At 39.2% G+C, this 17,363-nt stretch overlaps 1 protein-coding gene across 1 annotated transcript; it reads left to right on the top strand.

The window, feature by feature from the left end:
* The first annotated feature begins 1,321 nt into the window (after window positions 1-1,321).
* Window positions 1,322-17,097, top strand: LOC123874554 (granzyme M-like). The gene is made up of 8 exons (XM_045919980.1): window positions 1,322-1,560; window positions 1,894-1,921; window positions 2,394-2,544; window positions 3,340-3,497; window positions 14,662-14,757; window positions 15,323-15,417; window positions 15,902-15,977; window positions 16,962-17,097. The coding sequence occupies exons 1-8, from the start codon at window positions 1,516-1,518 to the stop codon at window positions 17,021-17,023; spliced, it is 711 nt and encodes a 236-aa protein (XP_045775936.1). The 5' UTR covers window positions 1,322-1,515; the 3' UTR covers window positions 17,024-17,097.
* Window positions 17,098-17,363: the final 266 nt, after the last annotated feature.

The following is a 17,363-nucleotide window of genomic DNA, read 5'->3' as shown; positions in this document are numbered from 1 at the left end:
ATTATAGTGGCAAACCCTTCTTACTTTTTTAGGTGGAGTTTCTTTACTTGTTGATGCTTCCTCGTCTTCCATTTTGATTGACAAAGCCACACACAAACAAGATAACGATGAAACACAGCACAGGAAACAAAATATTATAATAACAATAATAACACGCTGCAAGCGTCGCTAAAAATACTTTAGGGCGCGACTACTCTCACTTGTAACTATTAAGCGACTGAAGTGAAACATCAAACAAGTGCGTGGGAGCGGGTCGGGGGTGGCGGGCGGCGCGTCGAACGAAGCGTTCGAGAGTGGTTTAAGCGCCAGGTGAATGAACTACTCGTAATTTTTACTAAAACCGGACAATCTTTTGTCCGGTTTACCAAGATTTTCTTGACTGGACAAGCATAAAGAAAAACGGACTGTCCGGTCGAAAACCGGACATCTGGCAACCCTAAATTAGTACGCGGTTGAGGTGGCAATCGGGGTAGGGACGCCTTCGCCTCATACCCCGATTGTCATCATATTTTTTTAAAGTTTTTCTTAGTTGTCTGGTGAAAGGCTTCGGCCGTAGGTAGTTACCACCCACCCTACCGGCAAAGCCGTGCCGAGAAGCGAAAAAACAATAATTATTCACTTTCTAATTATTATAATTAATTATGATTAAAATCAGGGTTTTCAGGTGATCTAATAAATTATAAGACCCTGCAGGAAAACCCTGATTGAAATCAGGGTTTTCCTGCAGGGATCCGTGAATATTATGATTATAATTAGGATTTTCACGAGTAATTAGATTAAAGTAGATAGCTAATGAAGATAATTAAAACACAAATGTTTATGCTTATCAAAATTTATTAGGAATAAATATTCTGATAAGTTTAAAGTTCGATTAAATTGTAATCGATCCTACACCGATATGAAAATGGGGAGTGCCCATGCGTCCTTTATTTTACGGATATTTTTTATTCTTTTAAAGTAGGGAACAGCGGTTTTCGGACTTTTTGATCGCGCCTATAGTTATAATAGCTTTCTATTTGCATGCCTTTCATGTAGATGCCCGACTGCGGCATGCCCAAAATGAGAGTTATGTGTTTGACATGTATGTACGTATGTATGTCCGTTCCTATCTCCGCTCGTAACTACTCAATCAATATATCACTAGATTTTTCTTCACTGAGAACTTAAGATTTTTAAAAATCTAAATGGCGGATTTTTATGCGCTTCTGAAATAGTAGAGCAGACCGCAGTCAGGATTTTTTGAAAACTTTTTAAATTACGTAAATGTGTCCATTATCATCATCATCAATCCATCGTCGGTAAATATGACATCTGCTAAGTAAGGATTTTTAAAAATTCAACCCCTAAGGAAGTAAAATAGGGGTTTGCGGCCGAAGTCATAAGCTAGTCAACATGTAAATCGTTCATGGTTGCCCTAGCAAGGCGTCACAGCAAATGGATAAGGAATTAATTAGTGCTTATTATATCTGAGGTAATTAGGCAAATCATTCAGTGGTCTCTTGTCCTTTCCACACCATGAAGGGTTATATCGCTCTTTTGTGCCTCGTAGCTGCTGTTCAGGTGAGGAACAAAGAAAGACATTATAAAACTACAGGATTAATACGAATACTTTGTTGCAAAGTAATTGTATTAATTGGCAGTGAACTCTCCATTGGATAGGCACTTCTATTTCATGATTTCCACTTGGTATAGATCAATGTATAGATAGGCGCCTATTTCTCAAACATAATACTTATCTACCTATCAATATTTTGTAAGAAATAGATATTATTTGAGTGGCCAAGTATTTCCAAGTTTTTAAATAATTCTGTTATTACCTATTTAAAAGCAAAAATAGCTATCTACTACCTTTATTGTATTATAGACAAGTAAACGTTTTGATATTATTTGCAGGGTCGCAACTGGGATGCACACGGCACCCGTAAGTACCTACTGAATATAACCTTCCTCTTCTTCACGAGGGGTGTGATGACGTGACGCGAGAGTTTAGTGATTGGTCAAATTGTGATAGCTATCACCCTCCCGCACCGCTCCTTCAATAAAATCAACTTGTCTGTCTGTTTGAACGGGCTAATCTTCGGAATGGTTGAACCTATTTTGACGGGACTTTCACAGACAAGTAGAGGATTAACCAAGGAGTAACTAGGCTAGTTTTTTAACCGACTTTAAAAAATGGAGGAGTTGTGTTTTTCTACCTATGTACACTGATATCTCCGAAATTTCTGAACCGATTTGCGTAATTTTTTTTTTATCGATAGAGGAACTTTGCGACAGTGTTCCATAAAAAATTTAGATTTCAACTCCTCAATCCTGATGCTACAGGGGATCTGACCAATCCACGCGGGCGAAGCTGCGGGCATCATCTAGTAGTTAATTAATCGTGTTCTTGGCAGGTTTCTCCGGCAGTCCAGCCGAACTAGGGGAGAACCCCTGGGTAGTCCACCTCCGTGTGACCAAGTCAACGGGCGGCGGCCTCCTAGAGTCCTGCGTGGGGTCTCTCATCGGATCCTCATGGGTGCTGACGGCTGCAAGCTGCGTACAAGAGTAATTAAGCTTTTTATATCTTCCACAAAGAATCTACAAATCAATTATGGAGCAACTTTGTGTTGGCACCAGTGTCTCGACTACGTGTTACTTGTGGTGTTACCTTAAAACCGACGGAAGTAACTAAGTTACTTCGGTCATATTCCCCCCCCCATATATTTTAGTCCCCCGAAGAAGAGTCTAGAAGGTCCCCATATATTTTAGTTTTGTTAACTTAGTACATAGCATGTTTTGAAATATTATTATTGTATAAAGTCACCGTACCATTAAAAATTATGTTTTAACTATATTTATATTTAGAATTATTCTCATATAAGTGAACATTGTTCTTCTGAGAAATAAACTCTTTAAACCTATATTCAGGCTCTAGCCCATGAAGCGCCCGGGTGCAATCAATAGCCTGGCGCCGTCTAGTAGGCACACGATCAAAATGGAATATATTTTCACTAGTGATCGGAAATTCGGCTGCATGTGGTGTATATTCCTGTGCCGGGCGCAGGGTCTTTGCGAGCGTCGTGAGCATTAAGACCCTGCGTCCGTGTGCGCTGCACATCCGCACCACCAAACCACCTAACCGCCAGGATAACCTAACGACCAGGAGGCGCCGGGATAACCTAACCCGTAGGTATAACTGGTAACTGATAACTGGCACAGGTTTGAAAAATTAACCGGCACTGCTCTGCCCCTGTTAAATGTAACGTTTTGCTATGCTGCTGACCTTATGACTTGACTGTCCATGACATCAAGGTGCACGGCAGAGCAAAACCTAATTCATAACTTTTCCTTTAATTGCAGCGCTCGATTCGTCTGGATCCGCTATGCTGCCCTGGACCCGGTCCGTCCTGGGATGGTGACGGAGACCAGCATGGTGACCATTAACCCCGGCTTCAACGTAACCAGCGGCGAGAACAACCTCGCACTCGTCAACATCAACAGAGTTGTGGAGACCACCGGTTAGTGGTGACCATTTGTCTAGTATGTCGCAGAGCCGTTGGGGCAAACGCGTTCTGGAATGGAGGTTGTGTATCCGCAGTGTGGGATGACTTCCAGACCATTGGACCTTTCAATGTTCTGGGAAGTGAGTGGATGTGTGTGGAGTGGAGGACTGTGTGGTAGCGCACTCTCCAAAAGGCCTATGTCCAGCGGTGGATGCATACAGGCTGATGGATTGAGAAATCTTACCTTTGACAACCCAACAAAAGAGTGAATGGGGACACTTCTAGGCAGGCACAGTGAACTTTAGGCTGCATCATCACCTAATTTGGTGTGATAACAGTCAAGCGCAAGCCTATTGTTCAAAAAAAGGGAAGCCATGGCTTATGACCTGTATCCTTATGTGGTTGACATCAAACCAATAATGTCTGTAGTTTTATAACATTATATTAGCTGACGCCCGCGACTTCATCCGCGTGGATTTAGGTTTTTCAAAATCCCGTGGGAACTCTTTGGTTTTCCGGGATAAAAAGTAGCCTATGTGCTAATCCAGGATATTATCTATCTCCATTCCGAATTTCAGCCAAATCCGTCCAGTAGTTTTTGCGTGAAGGAGTAACAAACATACACACACACACACACATACAAACTTTCGCCTTTATAATATTAGTGTGATTAGTGATATTAGTGAAGATCTTGGACTATCTTCTTAAAAAAACTTATGGTATGAGGTTAAAAATTATAGTATGAGGAGATAATATGTTAAATTATACAGGTACGACACTTGACATGCAATGAATTAACACAGCTATTGTCGCGCTTCGTGCGACAGGTAGGAATTTAGTAAAACGCGAAGACGGATTGATACTTATAATTATAGTCAAACAATCTTACAAATAGGTTGTGTCTTATTGTGGAACTAAATAAACTTAATAGATAACTCAGTCGGGAGCGGCCGTAGGTAACGCGCTACAATCACAGGGTAGTTAATTGAGAATCGCATACGCATGAAGATACGTTGACTGTCCGAAGGAAGACAACTGGCCTTGGTCAGACGCCGGGGGCAGACATGGGCTCGCAGAGGGCTCGCAGACGCGTCGGACAATCGACGATGCTCGGGCGGCGCTGCGGTGCGGCGGCTCAGTGCTTGTGCGTAGGCTACTCGACAGCAGTGTGCAGCGTGGCTTGGGTAGACGGTACGAAGTTGGTAGACACTTCGCCGGTGGGGTAGCAGTCAGGTTAATAGCAGGGCTTCAGTGTAACTGTTAGAGCTTCCTGGTAGAAGGAACCCTGGAATCGAGAGAGGCAATCTTAAATGATTTGCTCAAACTCTCGTTCCATAACTTTAGATGAGCCTTGGGTCGTCTGAGCCAAGTGCAGGTCGTATAATATAAAAGTGATGGAACGAGTTTACAGATTCTGTTAGTAAATATCCTATCGCAAGGGTTAGGTTAAACGAGTACAAAACAATTAGCCTAAACTTATAATTTAATAACATCACAGTTACCAACCTTAATCCAGGGTTACACAGAATTCACTACACTTATTTATTACTTTCACTTCACTCCTGCGTCGTGATTGCAGGTAATAGAAATCAGTAATGTCCCTGAACTAGGAGGATTGCTTATTTATATTAAATTTAGCGGAAATAAGGTGTAGTCTCGAGTGTTCTGGCTACAGGAAATGTTATTAGTTTGTCGGGAAAGTTTCCAGAATGAAAGACTATTGATCGACAGATGTCGCTAGCGTATATGATTAATTAAATAGTCTTGACAGATTATTTTTAAATGGAAAGCTATCTGTCGTTAGAGGTCGCTAATTTGTATGAGTAGTTTTATTTTAAAGAATGTTCTAGAAAAACTGTCATTGTTTGATTAGTCTATGTAAACTATTCTCCGACAGATGGCACTGAATGTTAATCAGTGTTGACGTTGAGGTCTGTCAATGTCAGAAATTCTTTGTCCTAGTAATGTATTATGCGACCGGTAGATGTCGTTCGTAATTGTTTATTACAATTCCGTGATTCGATTTTTTTTCGAATCACTACATATTCCCCTTTTTAGGTTAGGATTTTATCTAATAAAATCCTTCTACACTACCTCTAAATATCGCTAAAGTTCGAGTTAACCTTGTCATGCTTCATCTTTCGTACTATCCGAACATTCTTCAGTCATTCATAAAGCGGTGGCCATACTAGTGGTTCATCGCGTCCTAGTGTACAGAGTTATCGCGTTTGTTCGCCATGACTCGCTCTCATGTTTAGCAGGTGTTATGATTGTTGCAAAGTCCAAAAATAATCGGTGTAGTTGTCTTTTCACTGTTTAGTATAGTGGATTAACAACTTGTTATAGAAGGATATCTTAACTTTTAGGTCATTAAGATATGGACGTATTTCACCTTTTTAGGTAAGCAAAATACAATTAGTTGTGTACTAGTAGTGCCTTAGTGTAGGCGTAGCATTCACCTTTTAGGTCAGTGAAGGCCAATTTTGTACTGACTTTTAGGTCATCAGCACGTTAGTGTGTATCTAGCATTATAGTAATATTATTTTTAGACTTCGCAAGGTATGTCTGTGGAATAAGTAGTGATTTTTATGTAGCGGTTGATACATTAATTGTTTAGGTTGAGGGTAGATGTACATAACTTACTGAGTTTGTAGTTATGTCTAGTTAAATGTAATAGGTGAGTATATGTTAGATACTGGTGTAGGTATCTGTATAGTGTACCGGTTCTAACCACTTTGTTTTGATGAACGTAAGATTGCGCGACGCGGTGTACAACCAACCTTAAAGTTCATGCATATCGCGTGATGTTAAACTTGAGTTGACTGCTGTACATTACGTGGACACTGTTTATCGGTTGTTGTTTCTTTTTTTGAATCTAGATGCATGGAATGATCATGTTTGTTTGATAGCACTTTCCGCGGCTTTATTTACGTTCATAGGTATTTGAGATTAGGGTGATTAGCTAATGAATCGATTAATTAGTTTATGAGTTTAGTGGATAGATGTAGTCTAATTTCTTAAAATTATGCCTAGTAGGTGGTTTGTAATGTTATATAGAAAATGATGCATAATCTTAAGTTTGAGTGTTGTAATTGGTTAGTTTTATGTCTTTGACATGCCAGGTGCCTAAATTATTACCGTCTAGGTCTGCTAGGTCATAAGCTAAGGATGATCTTTTTTTGACTATTTTGCATTTGATATACTTAGGTGCTAATTTTTTTGCAAAACGCTTATCCTTATCACTCAGATAGTATGTACGTCTCCATACAATATCACCTACGTTAAATTCGAAGTTTTTTCTCCGTAAATTGTAGTTGTTGCTGTTCCTAGAGTGAGATTTTAATAATTCTAGCTGTACCTTGTCAAATATTTTGCGCAAGGATCCTAAATTATCCGCGTATTCGTCTCTAGGAGTAAATGTAATCTCGTCAGCAGAAATGGATTCTGAGGATGGGTACTGAGATCCGCAAGAGAATAATTCCCTGCCGTAGACTAAAAATGACGGTGTGTATTTAGTGACCGTGTTCACAGAACTGTTTAGTGCAAATTGAATTTTTGGTATGTTAACATCCCAAGATCTATGATCGTCGTTTATGAATGATGATATGGCGGTTATTATGGTTTTATTGTAGCGTTCTACTGTGTTAACTTGAGGGCAGTACTTTGGAGTGTACGTAACGTTAGGGATTTGATACGTGTGAAACAGTTGAGTTAGTAGTCTTCCAGTCATCTGCCTGGCATTGTCCATCAATATAGTATGTGGTGTACCATGTACTAGGAAAACATGTTCTTCTATTATTCGAGCTATTATGGCAGCAGTTGCTCGCCGTATAGGAAAAAGCATGCAGTACTTAGTGAAACAACATACTATCACTAGCAAAAATGTGTTTTGATTTTTAGATGTTGGTAAAGGTCCAACCAGATCTAAGCTGATCATCTGAAATGGTCTAGAGCAAGCTTTAGGTTTGCCCATAGTACCTAATGTGATGTGGTTAGCGTGTTTGTGAGCATTGCAGGTGTCACAATTTAGAACAAAACTGGTAACGTCACGATGCATGTTAGGCCAATAATAGTGAAGGCTTAATCGTTTAAATGTTTTAAAAATACCAAAGTGGCCAGAAGTTGGTTCTGAATGATTTTTCACTATTAAGTTCTCTCTTAGCTCACTAGGTATAACCTCCTTCCATTCAAATTCTCTAGTTAATGGGTTCAAGCTTTTTATGTAACGATAGAGTTTATTATTAGTTACTCTGTAGTCTAGGTATGATGTGGGTGAATTTTGTGAGCCATTGTATATGTTTAGGTACCAAGAATCCGTTGTTTGGGGTTGAGTGTTTACTTGTGTAGTATTATTGATAGCTAATATAGGTACGGAGCGTGATAAACTGTCGGGGACTACGTTATCTGTTCCTTTACGATGTTTTATTTCAAAGTTGTATGCAGATAGGCGTACACCCCATCGGGCTAAACGACCTGTAGGGTTATTTAAATTGAGAAACCACTTTAGTGCAGCATGGTCGGTGAAAACGGTGAATTTTATGCCATTTTCAAGGTAACAACGCCAGTGTTCAATTGCGGTTAGCACAGACAAAGCTTCTCTTTCAGTAGCGCTGAAGTTCCTTTCACGAGCAGATAGGGATTTGCTCATGTAGGCTATAACTTTTTCTTCACCATCAATAGACTGGGTTAATACCGCGCCTATTCCGAAATCACTCGCGTCGGTATGTATCGAGAATGGTTCGTTGTAGTTTGGACAAGTGAGTACAGGTGCGGAGATAAGACATTCTTTGAGTTTTAGGAATGCTTCGTTGGCTTTAGTATTCCATAAGAAAGGTTGTGCATTCTTGCCTTGTGAAGTTAACTTGTTCAGTGGAGCGGCTAAGGTGCTGAAATTTGGTATGAATCTTCTGTACCATGAAGCTGTTCCTAGGAAACGTCTTAATTCTTTACGGTTAGTAGGTGTTGGGTAATTTGTTATAGCCTGTACTTTGTCTGGATCTGCATGGAGACCGTTAGAATCAACAATGTAGCCTAGATATTTTAATTGTTGTCTAAAGAATTGACTTTTAGTAAAATTTATTGTTAAGTTAGCTGCTTTTAGTTTTTCGAAAACGCGTAGTAAGAGTGAAATATGTTTTTCAAAGGTGGGTGAGACTATGATGATGTCATCGACAAATGCGAATACCATCTGTTCGAACTCTGGGCCATAAAATAAGCTGTCAATTAGACGCTGTTGAGTAGCTGGTGCATTAGTTAAACCAAAAGGCATACATTTAAATTGATAAGTTCCGCGAGATGGAATATAAAAACTTGTCTTACATCTATCTTCTTCCTTTATAAGTATTTGCCAGAAACTTTTCGAGAGGTCTATACTACTTAGATATTTAGCGTCCCGTAAGTTGTCTAGTATTTCAGATATGTAAGGTAAGCTGTAAGCATCTTTTTTAGTAATCGAGTTTAGCTTTCGGCTATCTAGACAGAATCGTAGTTCGCCGTTTTTCTTAGGTGTTAATAAGACAGGTGATGACCAAGGACTATCGCAAGGTTCGACAATGTCTTCTTTGACCATTTGGTCCAGTTGTTCAACCAAAAGTTTTTGTTTAACAGGTGACATTCTGTAGTACTTTTGGCGTATCGGTTGAGCATCACCGGTGTCAATTGAATGTGTAATAAGTGTGGTGCGACCCAGCCCTCTATGTTCATATGAAATGTTTTTAAATTGTGATATAATATTGTCAGCTGTTATCTTTTGTTCGGGTGTCAAATAATCATAAGAACATAGCTGCTTTGAGTCTTGTGTAGGTAGTGATGATATGAAGTAATCATGTTGTTTTAGTACAATGTTTTTCATATTCTTAGGAAATATGTTGAAGGTGAACCAGAAGTCCATGCCTAATATTAATTCGCACGTGATCTTAGGAACCACGTGAGCTCGAATTACGTGTAATTGATTAGCAAACTGAATAGGCAAATTAATGTAACCAATAGATTGTAGTTTAACGCCATCGGCAGCTGCAAATGTTAAGTGTTCAGATGTGATTAGTTCGTAGCCTAAGTTGTTTAGTTTTTCATAAAGGTTATTGCCTATGATACTAGCAGTGGAACCAGAATCGAGTAATCCTGTGAGCTGTATTCCGTTTACATCTATTTGAGCATAAGGACGAATGTGATTGGTATTGTTATGGATTGCAGAGATGGAATAACTTGAAAAATACTTGGATATTGTTTCTAGCCATTCTTGCCATTCATGTTTATTGAAGTTCTTTTTGAATTTAGGTCTAGTTCCCTCAATGCAACCCATAGTATCTAGTTTTTTTGATTGAGTGTATTAGAGTGGCATTGAGTACAATTAGGGTATTTTATGCCCTTCTTACCACATTTGAAACAAATTGGATAGTGAGGTGATCTACATTCGCTGAGATGATGTGTATTGACCCTACAGCGTGGACAAAATGGTTGCCTCGTTTTATTTGCTGTGTTCTTAGAGGTGATTGAAGCAATTTGGGGTATGTGCTGTGCTTGAGTAGTGTTAGCGTTTTTGTTAGGTAGTTTTTCCTTGATATAGTGACTGTTAGTTTTATATGAAATACTATTTTTGTGTGTGTTGTAGTTGTGTGTGTAGGCTGTACTAGGCCTGTGGTATGCAAATTCTGGTGCTATGGTGTCATGGTGTATCTTGGGAGGTTCATGGTGTTGGGTTAGTCTGGAGTTGATTATCTCGAAGTTGTGACAAAGTGTTTGTAATTGTTCAATAGAAGTGATTGTGGTCGCGGAAGCTAACGCACTGGCATATTCTGGCCGAATATTGTGTAGTATTATTTCTAGTTTTGCGTCATCGCTAATAGCTTTGGTTAGTCTTGAGAACATGCCTTGCATTATAGATAGGTATATGTTTATGTTTTCTCTATAACCCTGTGTGCGCGCACGGATCTCCTCAAGTAATCTGTAGTCATAGTCTGGAGTACTGAATACGTTTTTCAATAAGTCAGTTAGTTCGTTCCAGCTGTTTATGCTATCTTTTACACTTCTAAACCAATGCAACGCGTCGTCGGTAAATATTTCGAATGCGTACGTTAATAATTTATCGTTGCTTAAGCCTCTAGTTATCATGAATTCCTCGGCCCTTTGGATAAATGCACGGACGCAAGTTTTACCCGAGTAACGTATCTTGGTGAGGTCGGAAATTACATTTTTTTCGCACGGCGCGGTTGTACTTGAAGTCTCGCCTTTTTCCGGTGATGGTGTTGTAATGTTTGTTTTCCGTCCAAGAGTGGTTAAATCTTTTTGTAGGGCTTTGTAATTGTTAGAAGTGGTTTTTAAGAGTTCCGCGGTAGTAGGGTTGGAATTAATTCGATTGATGCGGTAGTATAAGTGGTTTAATAATGCTTCGGTACGGAAGTATAAATTTTGTTCGAATTTTGTTTTTAAGGCAGATATATTCACAGCGGCTTTAGTCAATGTCTCGTTGGTTTGTTTTAGGTCATCTAAGGGATCCAAATGTGATTCTAATATATCCTCAGGTAATATTTTTTCCGAAATTTTGATTATTTGTTTCCGTAGTTCTAGCACCGAATCGCCGGGAACGCTTCCACGGACTGCGACCTCGTATTCAAGTTCGTTCTTTTGAAGCGATAGGTATTTTATTGGGTAGGACATTGTGAATGTGTGTAAAGTAAAATGGAAGTTAAGAGTGATTAGTGGAACACTTATAAAAGTTGGTAACTGTGTTACACAAAATATAAAATATAGAAGTTAGTACAAAATATACACACGTAGTGTATCCTGAAATTTTACACAAAAATTTCAAAATATACTCGTAACCATACACTTTGTTACGGTCAGCGTATGTTAATGCTATGCGATCTCGAACCTGTGGGTGAACTGTGGTTAGGCACCTTTTTTATTCCACAATAAGAGACACAAAAATTAGAGTGGGCGCCACTGTCGCGCTTTGGACAGGGGTCCTAATGTGGAAGATAAATAGACTATTAGACGTTTGGGGAAACTGAATAAACTTTTAGATAGCTCCATATTTGGAGAAACTAAATGAACTATTAGGTAGCTCATGGTAACGTAGCACTATTGCAGGGTAGTTAATACAATTAGGTTAGATAGCTCCATTATTGTGGAACTTAAATAAAGTTAATGAATACGAGGTCGTGAGCGGCCGTTGGTAACGCGCTACAATCACAGGGTAGTTAATTGAGAATCGCATACGCATGAAGATACGTTGACTGTCCGAAGGAAGACAACTGGCCTTGGTCAGACGCCGGGGGCAGACATGGGCTCGCAGAGGGCTCGCAGACGCGTCGGACAATCGACGATGCTCGGGCGGCGCTGCGGTGCGGCGGCTCAGTGCTTGTGCGTAGGCTACTCGACAGCAGTGTGCAGCGTGGCTTGGGTAGACGGTACGAAGTTGGTAGACACTTCGCCGGTGGGGTAGCAGTCAGGTTAATAGCAGGGCTTCAGTGTAACTGTTAGAGCTTCCTGGTAGAAGGAACCCTGGAATCGAGAGAGGCAATCTTAAATGATTTGCTCAAACTCTCGTTCCATAACTTTAGATGAGCCTTGGGTCGTCTGAGCCAAGTGCAGGTCGTATAATATAAAAGTGATGGAACGAGTTTACAGATTCTGTTAGTAAATATCCTATCGCAAGGGTTAGGTTAAACGAGTACAAAACAATTAGCCTAAACTTATAATTTAATAACATCACAGTTACCAACCTTAATCCAGGGTTACACAGAATTCACTACACTTATTTATTACTTTCACTTCACTCCTGCGTCGTGATTGCAGGTAATAGAAATCAGTAATGTCCCTGAACTAGGAGGATTGCTTATTTATATTAAATTTAGCGGAAATAAGGTGTAGTCTCGAGTGTTCTGGCTACAGGAAATGTTATTAGTTTGTCGGGAAAGTTTCCAGAATGAAAGACTATTGATCGACAGATGTCGCTAGCGTATATGATTAATTAAATAGTCTTGACAGATTATTTTTAAATGGAAAGCTATCTGTCGTTAGAGGTCGCTAATTTGTATGAGTAGTTTTATTTTAAAGAATGTTCTAGAAAAACTGTCATTGTTTGATTAGTCTATGTAAACTATTCTCCGACAGATGGCACTGAATGTTAATCAGTGTTGACGTTGAGGTCTGTCAATGTCAGAAATTCTTTGTCCTAGTAATGTATTATGCGACCGGTAGATGTCGTTCGTAATTGTTTATTACAATTCCGTGATTCGATTTTTTTTCGAATCACTACACTATAAAGCACGTACCTTTAAAATGCAAAAGTCCGTCGGTCCTTAGCACTTAAGTAGCGAAAAAAATACAAAAGTACTTTTCCCCAGCGGCGCGCGGCGGGTAGGTCGACAATTAAAATCCGTAGCAGACCGACTGCTCTATTAATTAAAGAGCTGTTCAGAGTTGGTGCGAACTTCGCTCCAGTTTCGGATAACCAATTTTATGTTTATAGAGCGAGAGCCAGTGCGTGCCAGGCCTTCGTTATTTTATGAAAGCTGAAAGTTTCTCTGCGTATTGTAACTGACACAGGGAAGAACGATTAGCGGCTATGAAGTTCGATCACGGTGTCTTTGGGAGATAACAGATAATAAAGGTGTAAAAAAAAAAGTACAAAGTCTAATTTTGTTATATTTTCTTCGGAATAATATTAGAAATCACGTCATGCATTGCCGACAGTGTCGTGGCAACCCCCTGCCAGACGTCCTTCAAGTTTAATAAATTGTTAAAGTTTAAACGTGTCTGGCAGGGGGTTGCCATGATACTAAGTGTCTGGCAATGCATGGCTTGATTTCTAATAGTACTTATTTCGAAGAAAATATAAAAAAATAGACTTTGTACATAGACGTAAGATTTTTATACCTTTGTTACCTGTTTTCTCCCAAAGTCTCTATGATCCAAACTTCATAGTCACTGATCGTTCCTCCGTGTTAGAGACAATACGCAGGGAAACTTTCAGCTTTTATAAAATAACGAAGGTCTGGCACGCGCTGGCTCTAAGTCCATTATGTTTAGTTTTTATTTTCAGCCTATTTTACGGCGGCTTTTTCGTTGTTGTTTGACTTTTTTTGAAAAAAAAAATTGTACCTAGTCGGAAAACTATTGTTCCTGATGTTTGTGACGAAAAATATGAAAAGTTTTGAAATGGATGCCGGGGCCTATTGCTTTTTAAAATTGTAGTTTTGGAATGCGTTTTCATCAAATCTGTACGGATTTTTTGTTTAAAGTTCATCACACTTTTTCAAATTCAAATTATTTAGTTTTTTTATTGCTAAATAGGCTTGCGCTCGACGACAATCATTCTTGAGAAATAGAGCAATGATGAGGTCTAAAAATTAGGCTAGCGCGCTTGCCTAGAAAATGCCTATTCACTGTTGCCTTGAAGGTATTCGAACGTATAGGAACGTTATTAGGTTATTATCAGGTTCCGGCCTAGTCTCCTAGAATGTCTAGTATGTTAAAGTACCCAGTGTTCTGTTACATCCAGTCCCACGATGTGCAGTGTTTCATGATCATCGATGTTCATGATGGCTAGGGAGCGGTAGTGTATTTGCAGACATATTTTACAATGAGATTTAAGATAATAGTTTTTTTCCAGTAATACCTATATAATGCTTGTATTAAGGTTGAGATAAGATAAGACAAGTTACGTATACCTAACATGAAGTCAAACTTTGTAACTTATATTATATGTACTGTTACTATCTGATGCCCGAGACTTTATCCGCGTGGATTTAATTGTTTCAAATTCCCGTGGGAACTCTTTGATTTTCCGGGATAGAAAGTAGCTTTGTCCAAGTTCAGGTCCTTATCTAAATCCATTCAAAAATGCCCTAGTGGTTAGGACGTTTGTCGGCCTTCTTTTCGGGTTTCGGGGGTTCGGTTCCGGGCACGTATCTGTGTATCTGTCTGTGGCATCGTAGCTCCTAAACTAATGAGCTGGTTTTAATTTAGTTTTTTTTGTTTGAAAGGTGGCTTGATCGAGAGTGGTCTTAGCTATAATCGAAGAAAATCGGTTCAGCCGTTTGAAAGTTATCTTTTCTAGTTATGGTTACTAAGGTATGTTATCATGTGTGTGTGTGTGTGTGTGTGTGTGAATGTACCTATAGATATAATTTTCTTGTGCCCTAATAAATATAAATAAATACGTCTGATATCGCAGATAACATCAAACCTATCGCTTTGGCGGCACCCATAGCTGACGGGGAAGAACCTCCTCACCAAGGCAGATTCTGTGTCTACAGCGGAAGATATGATGGTAAGTATTTATTTTTCATCAGTTGATGCCCACGACTTCATTCCTTTTAATTTCCCGGGATAAAAATTTGCCCATCTTATTTCCGGGACGCAAGCTACCTCTGCGCCCGTATAAATCGGTTAAACAGATGGGTCTTTAAGAATCCTGTTGGAACTTTTTGAGTTTTCGGGATATAAGTACTTATTCTATGTAATTCTCCATGTCTTTGACTATACCTGATGAAAAACCTTCGTCGAGACGTTGCTCCGTTGCGATGTGATTGAAGGACAGATCAACAAACCAATAAACAAACATTCTTTTTTTTTGCATTTATAAATATGGGTAGTGAGGTAGAGGTATTACTTTTAAATTAATAATATTGATAGTAAAAACTTGAGCCTTGACGCGATTGGCTGGTGTATGTTGGGGTGCACGCGATTGGTTGATCGTTCGGCGCGAGTGCAGGCGATTGGTTGATACGTCGACTTTCGCTTCCCGGATTCGTCAACTTTCTCCCATACGCTGCTTCAGGTTCAAATTGTTTGCCGGGCACAACTTATATTAGATGTTTTGTTTCATATTATAGACTCCCGAGAGGTGTTACAATGCTTCAGAGCTAACCTGGACTACCTCGACGACGGCACCATCGTTGCTGACGAAATGGGCAGCTTACGCTTCAAGGTGAGCCCAGGATCACAAGAATACAAAACAGTGAAGTGCGAGTCAGACTCGCGCACGGAGGGTTCCGTACTCGGCTATTTTTTCCGACATTTTGCATGATAAATCAGAAAAAAATCTGTTTTAGAATGCATAGGTAAATCCCTTTCATGTGATACCCCACTTGGTAAAGTTCTCTTACTTTGAAAATTGAAAATACTAATTGTTATTTGTTCATGAATACATTTTAATTTTTACCCTATACTATACCCTATAGGTTTTCTTGACTGACACGACAGACGGACAGCCGGACAGACCGACGGACGGACGGACGAAAAGTGTGTGTGTCAAAAATGCCATTCCGCACCAGAGGCCAGAACGTGGTAGATTCTGAGAAGAGACCTGTGCTCAGTAGTGAGCTGGCGATGGATTGATGTTGATGGTGTTACATTATGTTACTTGTCAATGCTACTCATAGAGTAAACAATACATGTTTTGTTTTTTTCAGTTTGATGTCGGCAGTCCTTTAGTGAGCGACGGTGTGCAGATCGGAGTTCTGTCGGGACTCACGGAACGTTGGTCGGGTGAGTACTGAGGAGTGGGTCAGACAAAACGTTAGGTGTTCGGAGTTTGGACGTAATAATATAGTGTGTAACCAGAACACTAGCAACAAGTGTAAATTAAAAATTTATAACACCCCCGACAAGTGAAGGTTACAGTAACTAGAAAAGAGCTGATAACTTTCAAACAGCTGAACCGATTTTCTTGGATTATAGCTAAGAACACTCTCGAGCAAGCCACCTTTCAAACAAAAAAAACTGAATTAAAATCGGTTCATTAGTTTAGGAGCTACGATGCCACAGACAGATACAAAGATACATAGATACACAGATACACACGTCAAACTTATAACACCCCTCTTTTTGGGTCGGGGGTTAAAAACGATGACAGGTGGCAATACTGATGATTACTGATAAGATATTTATCATACAAGTGTAAATTAAAAATTTATTACACCCCCGACAAGTGAAGGCATCTTGACAGCTTGACATAAATTTGTCAATTGACATAATATTAAGAACCTAACGGTTATCTAACCTTCTTTTCTACAAGAAAAGTAGAAAAGAGCTGATAACTCTTAAACGGCTGAACCAATTTTTTTGGATTATAGCTAAGAACACTCTCGATCGAGCCACCTTTCAAACAAAAAAAAGTAAATTAAAATCGGTTCATTCGTTTAGGCGCTACGATGCCACAGACAGATACACAGATACACACGTCAAACTTATAACACCCCTCTTTTTGGGTCGGGGGTTAAAAATAAACAACAGATATAAAATTTTAAAAAATTGTATTTTTAAAAGTTAATAATATTTTGCAAATAAAACATTTGACTGGCGTTAGAGGTCAACGAATGTTCCGTAAAAAGGTCATTTGAAGTCAATACCACGTCGTACTTAGATGGGGCTTGACTCGCTATTCAATGCGGGTTTGAAAATTACTAAATCATTAAAACTACAAGATAAGGCAAATGTATAATGTCATAAATCATAATAATGTTGTTCCAGCATTCTTGCAACCGGCTTTATACCGCGACTGGATCCAGAGCGTCACTGGGCAAAGTCTGTGAAGTGTTACAGTTTCAAGACGTCTTCTTCAGACAGCTGCGGTCATCTTTATGACGATATTATATCGAAAATGATGTCTTATTAATAAATAAATTAAAATTTGTGACAGCTGCTCCATTTGTTTCTTTAATTTGAACCTTTGAATGAATGAATGAACGAAATATGATTTATTATATCTTCACCATATCGTATAAAAGAAAGGCATAAAAGTAAAAAAATGATCGCTTGAGAGGGATCTCTGCCAGACAACTACGTTCCTATCTAATGACTAGTGAGAAAGGAGAAAAGAAAATTTATATCCTATTATATCCTTGTTATATTATAATCGCGAAAGTTTGTATG

The sequence above is a fragment of the Maniola jurtina genome, chromosome 18 (assembly GCF_905333055.1).
Source record: "Maniola jurtina chromosome 18, ilManJurt1.1, whole genome shotgun sequence".
In the NCBI taxonomy this organism is placed as follows: domain Eukaryota; kingdom Metazoa; phylum Arthropoda; class Insecta; order Lepidoptera; family Nymphalidae; genus Maniola; species Maniola jurtina.
The sequence above is the reverse complement of the archived record's forward strand: the minus strand, read 5'-3'. Positions and strand labels throughout refer to the sequence as shown.

What these genes read in the sequence shown, in the direction of transcription:
- LOC123874554 (XM_045919980.1), top strand. Translation starts at nt 1,516, where the DNA reads ATGAAGGGTTATATCGCTCTTTTGTGCCTCGTAGCTGCTGTTCAG. An exon ending in GCCTCGTAGCTGCTGTTCAG is followed by an intron (nt 1,561 to 1,893) that starts GTGAGGAACAAA and finishes TATTATTTGCAG; the next exon opens with GGTCGCAACTGGGATGCACA. An exon ending in GCTGCAAGCTGCGTACAAGA is followed by an intron (nt 2,545 to 3,339) that starts GTAATTAAGCTT and finishes CTTTAATTGCAG; the next exon opens with CGCTCGATTCGTCTGGATCC.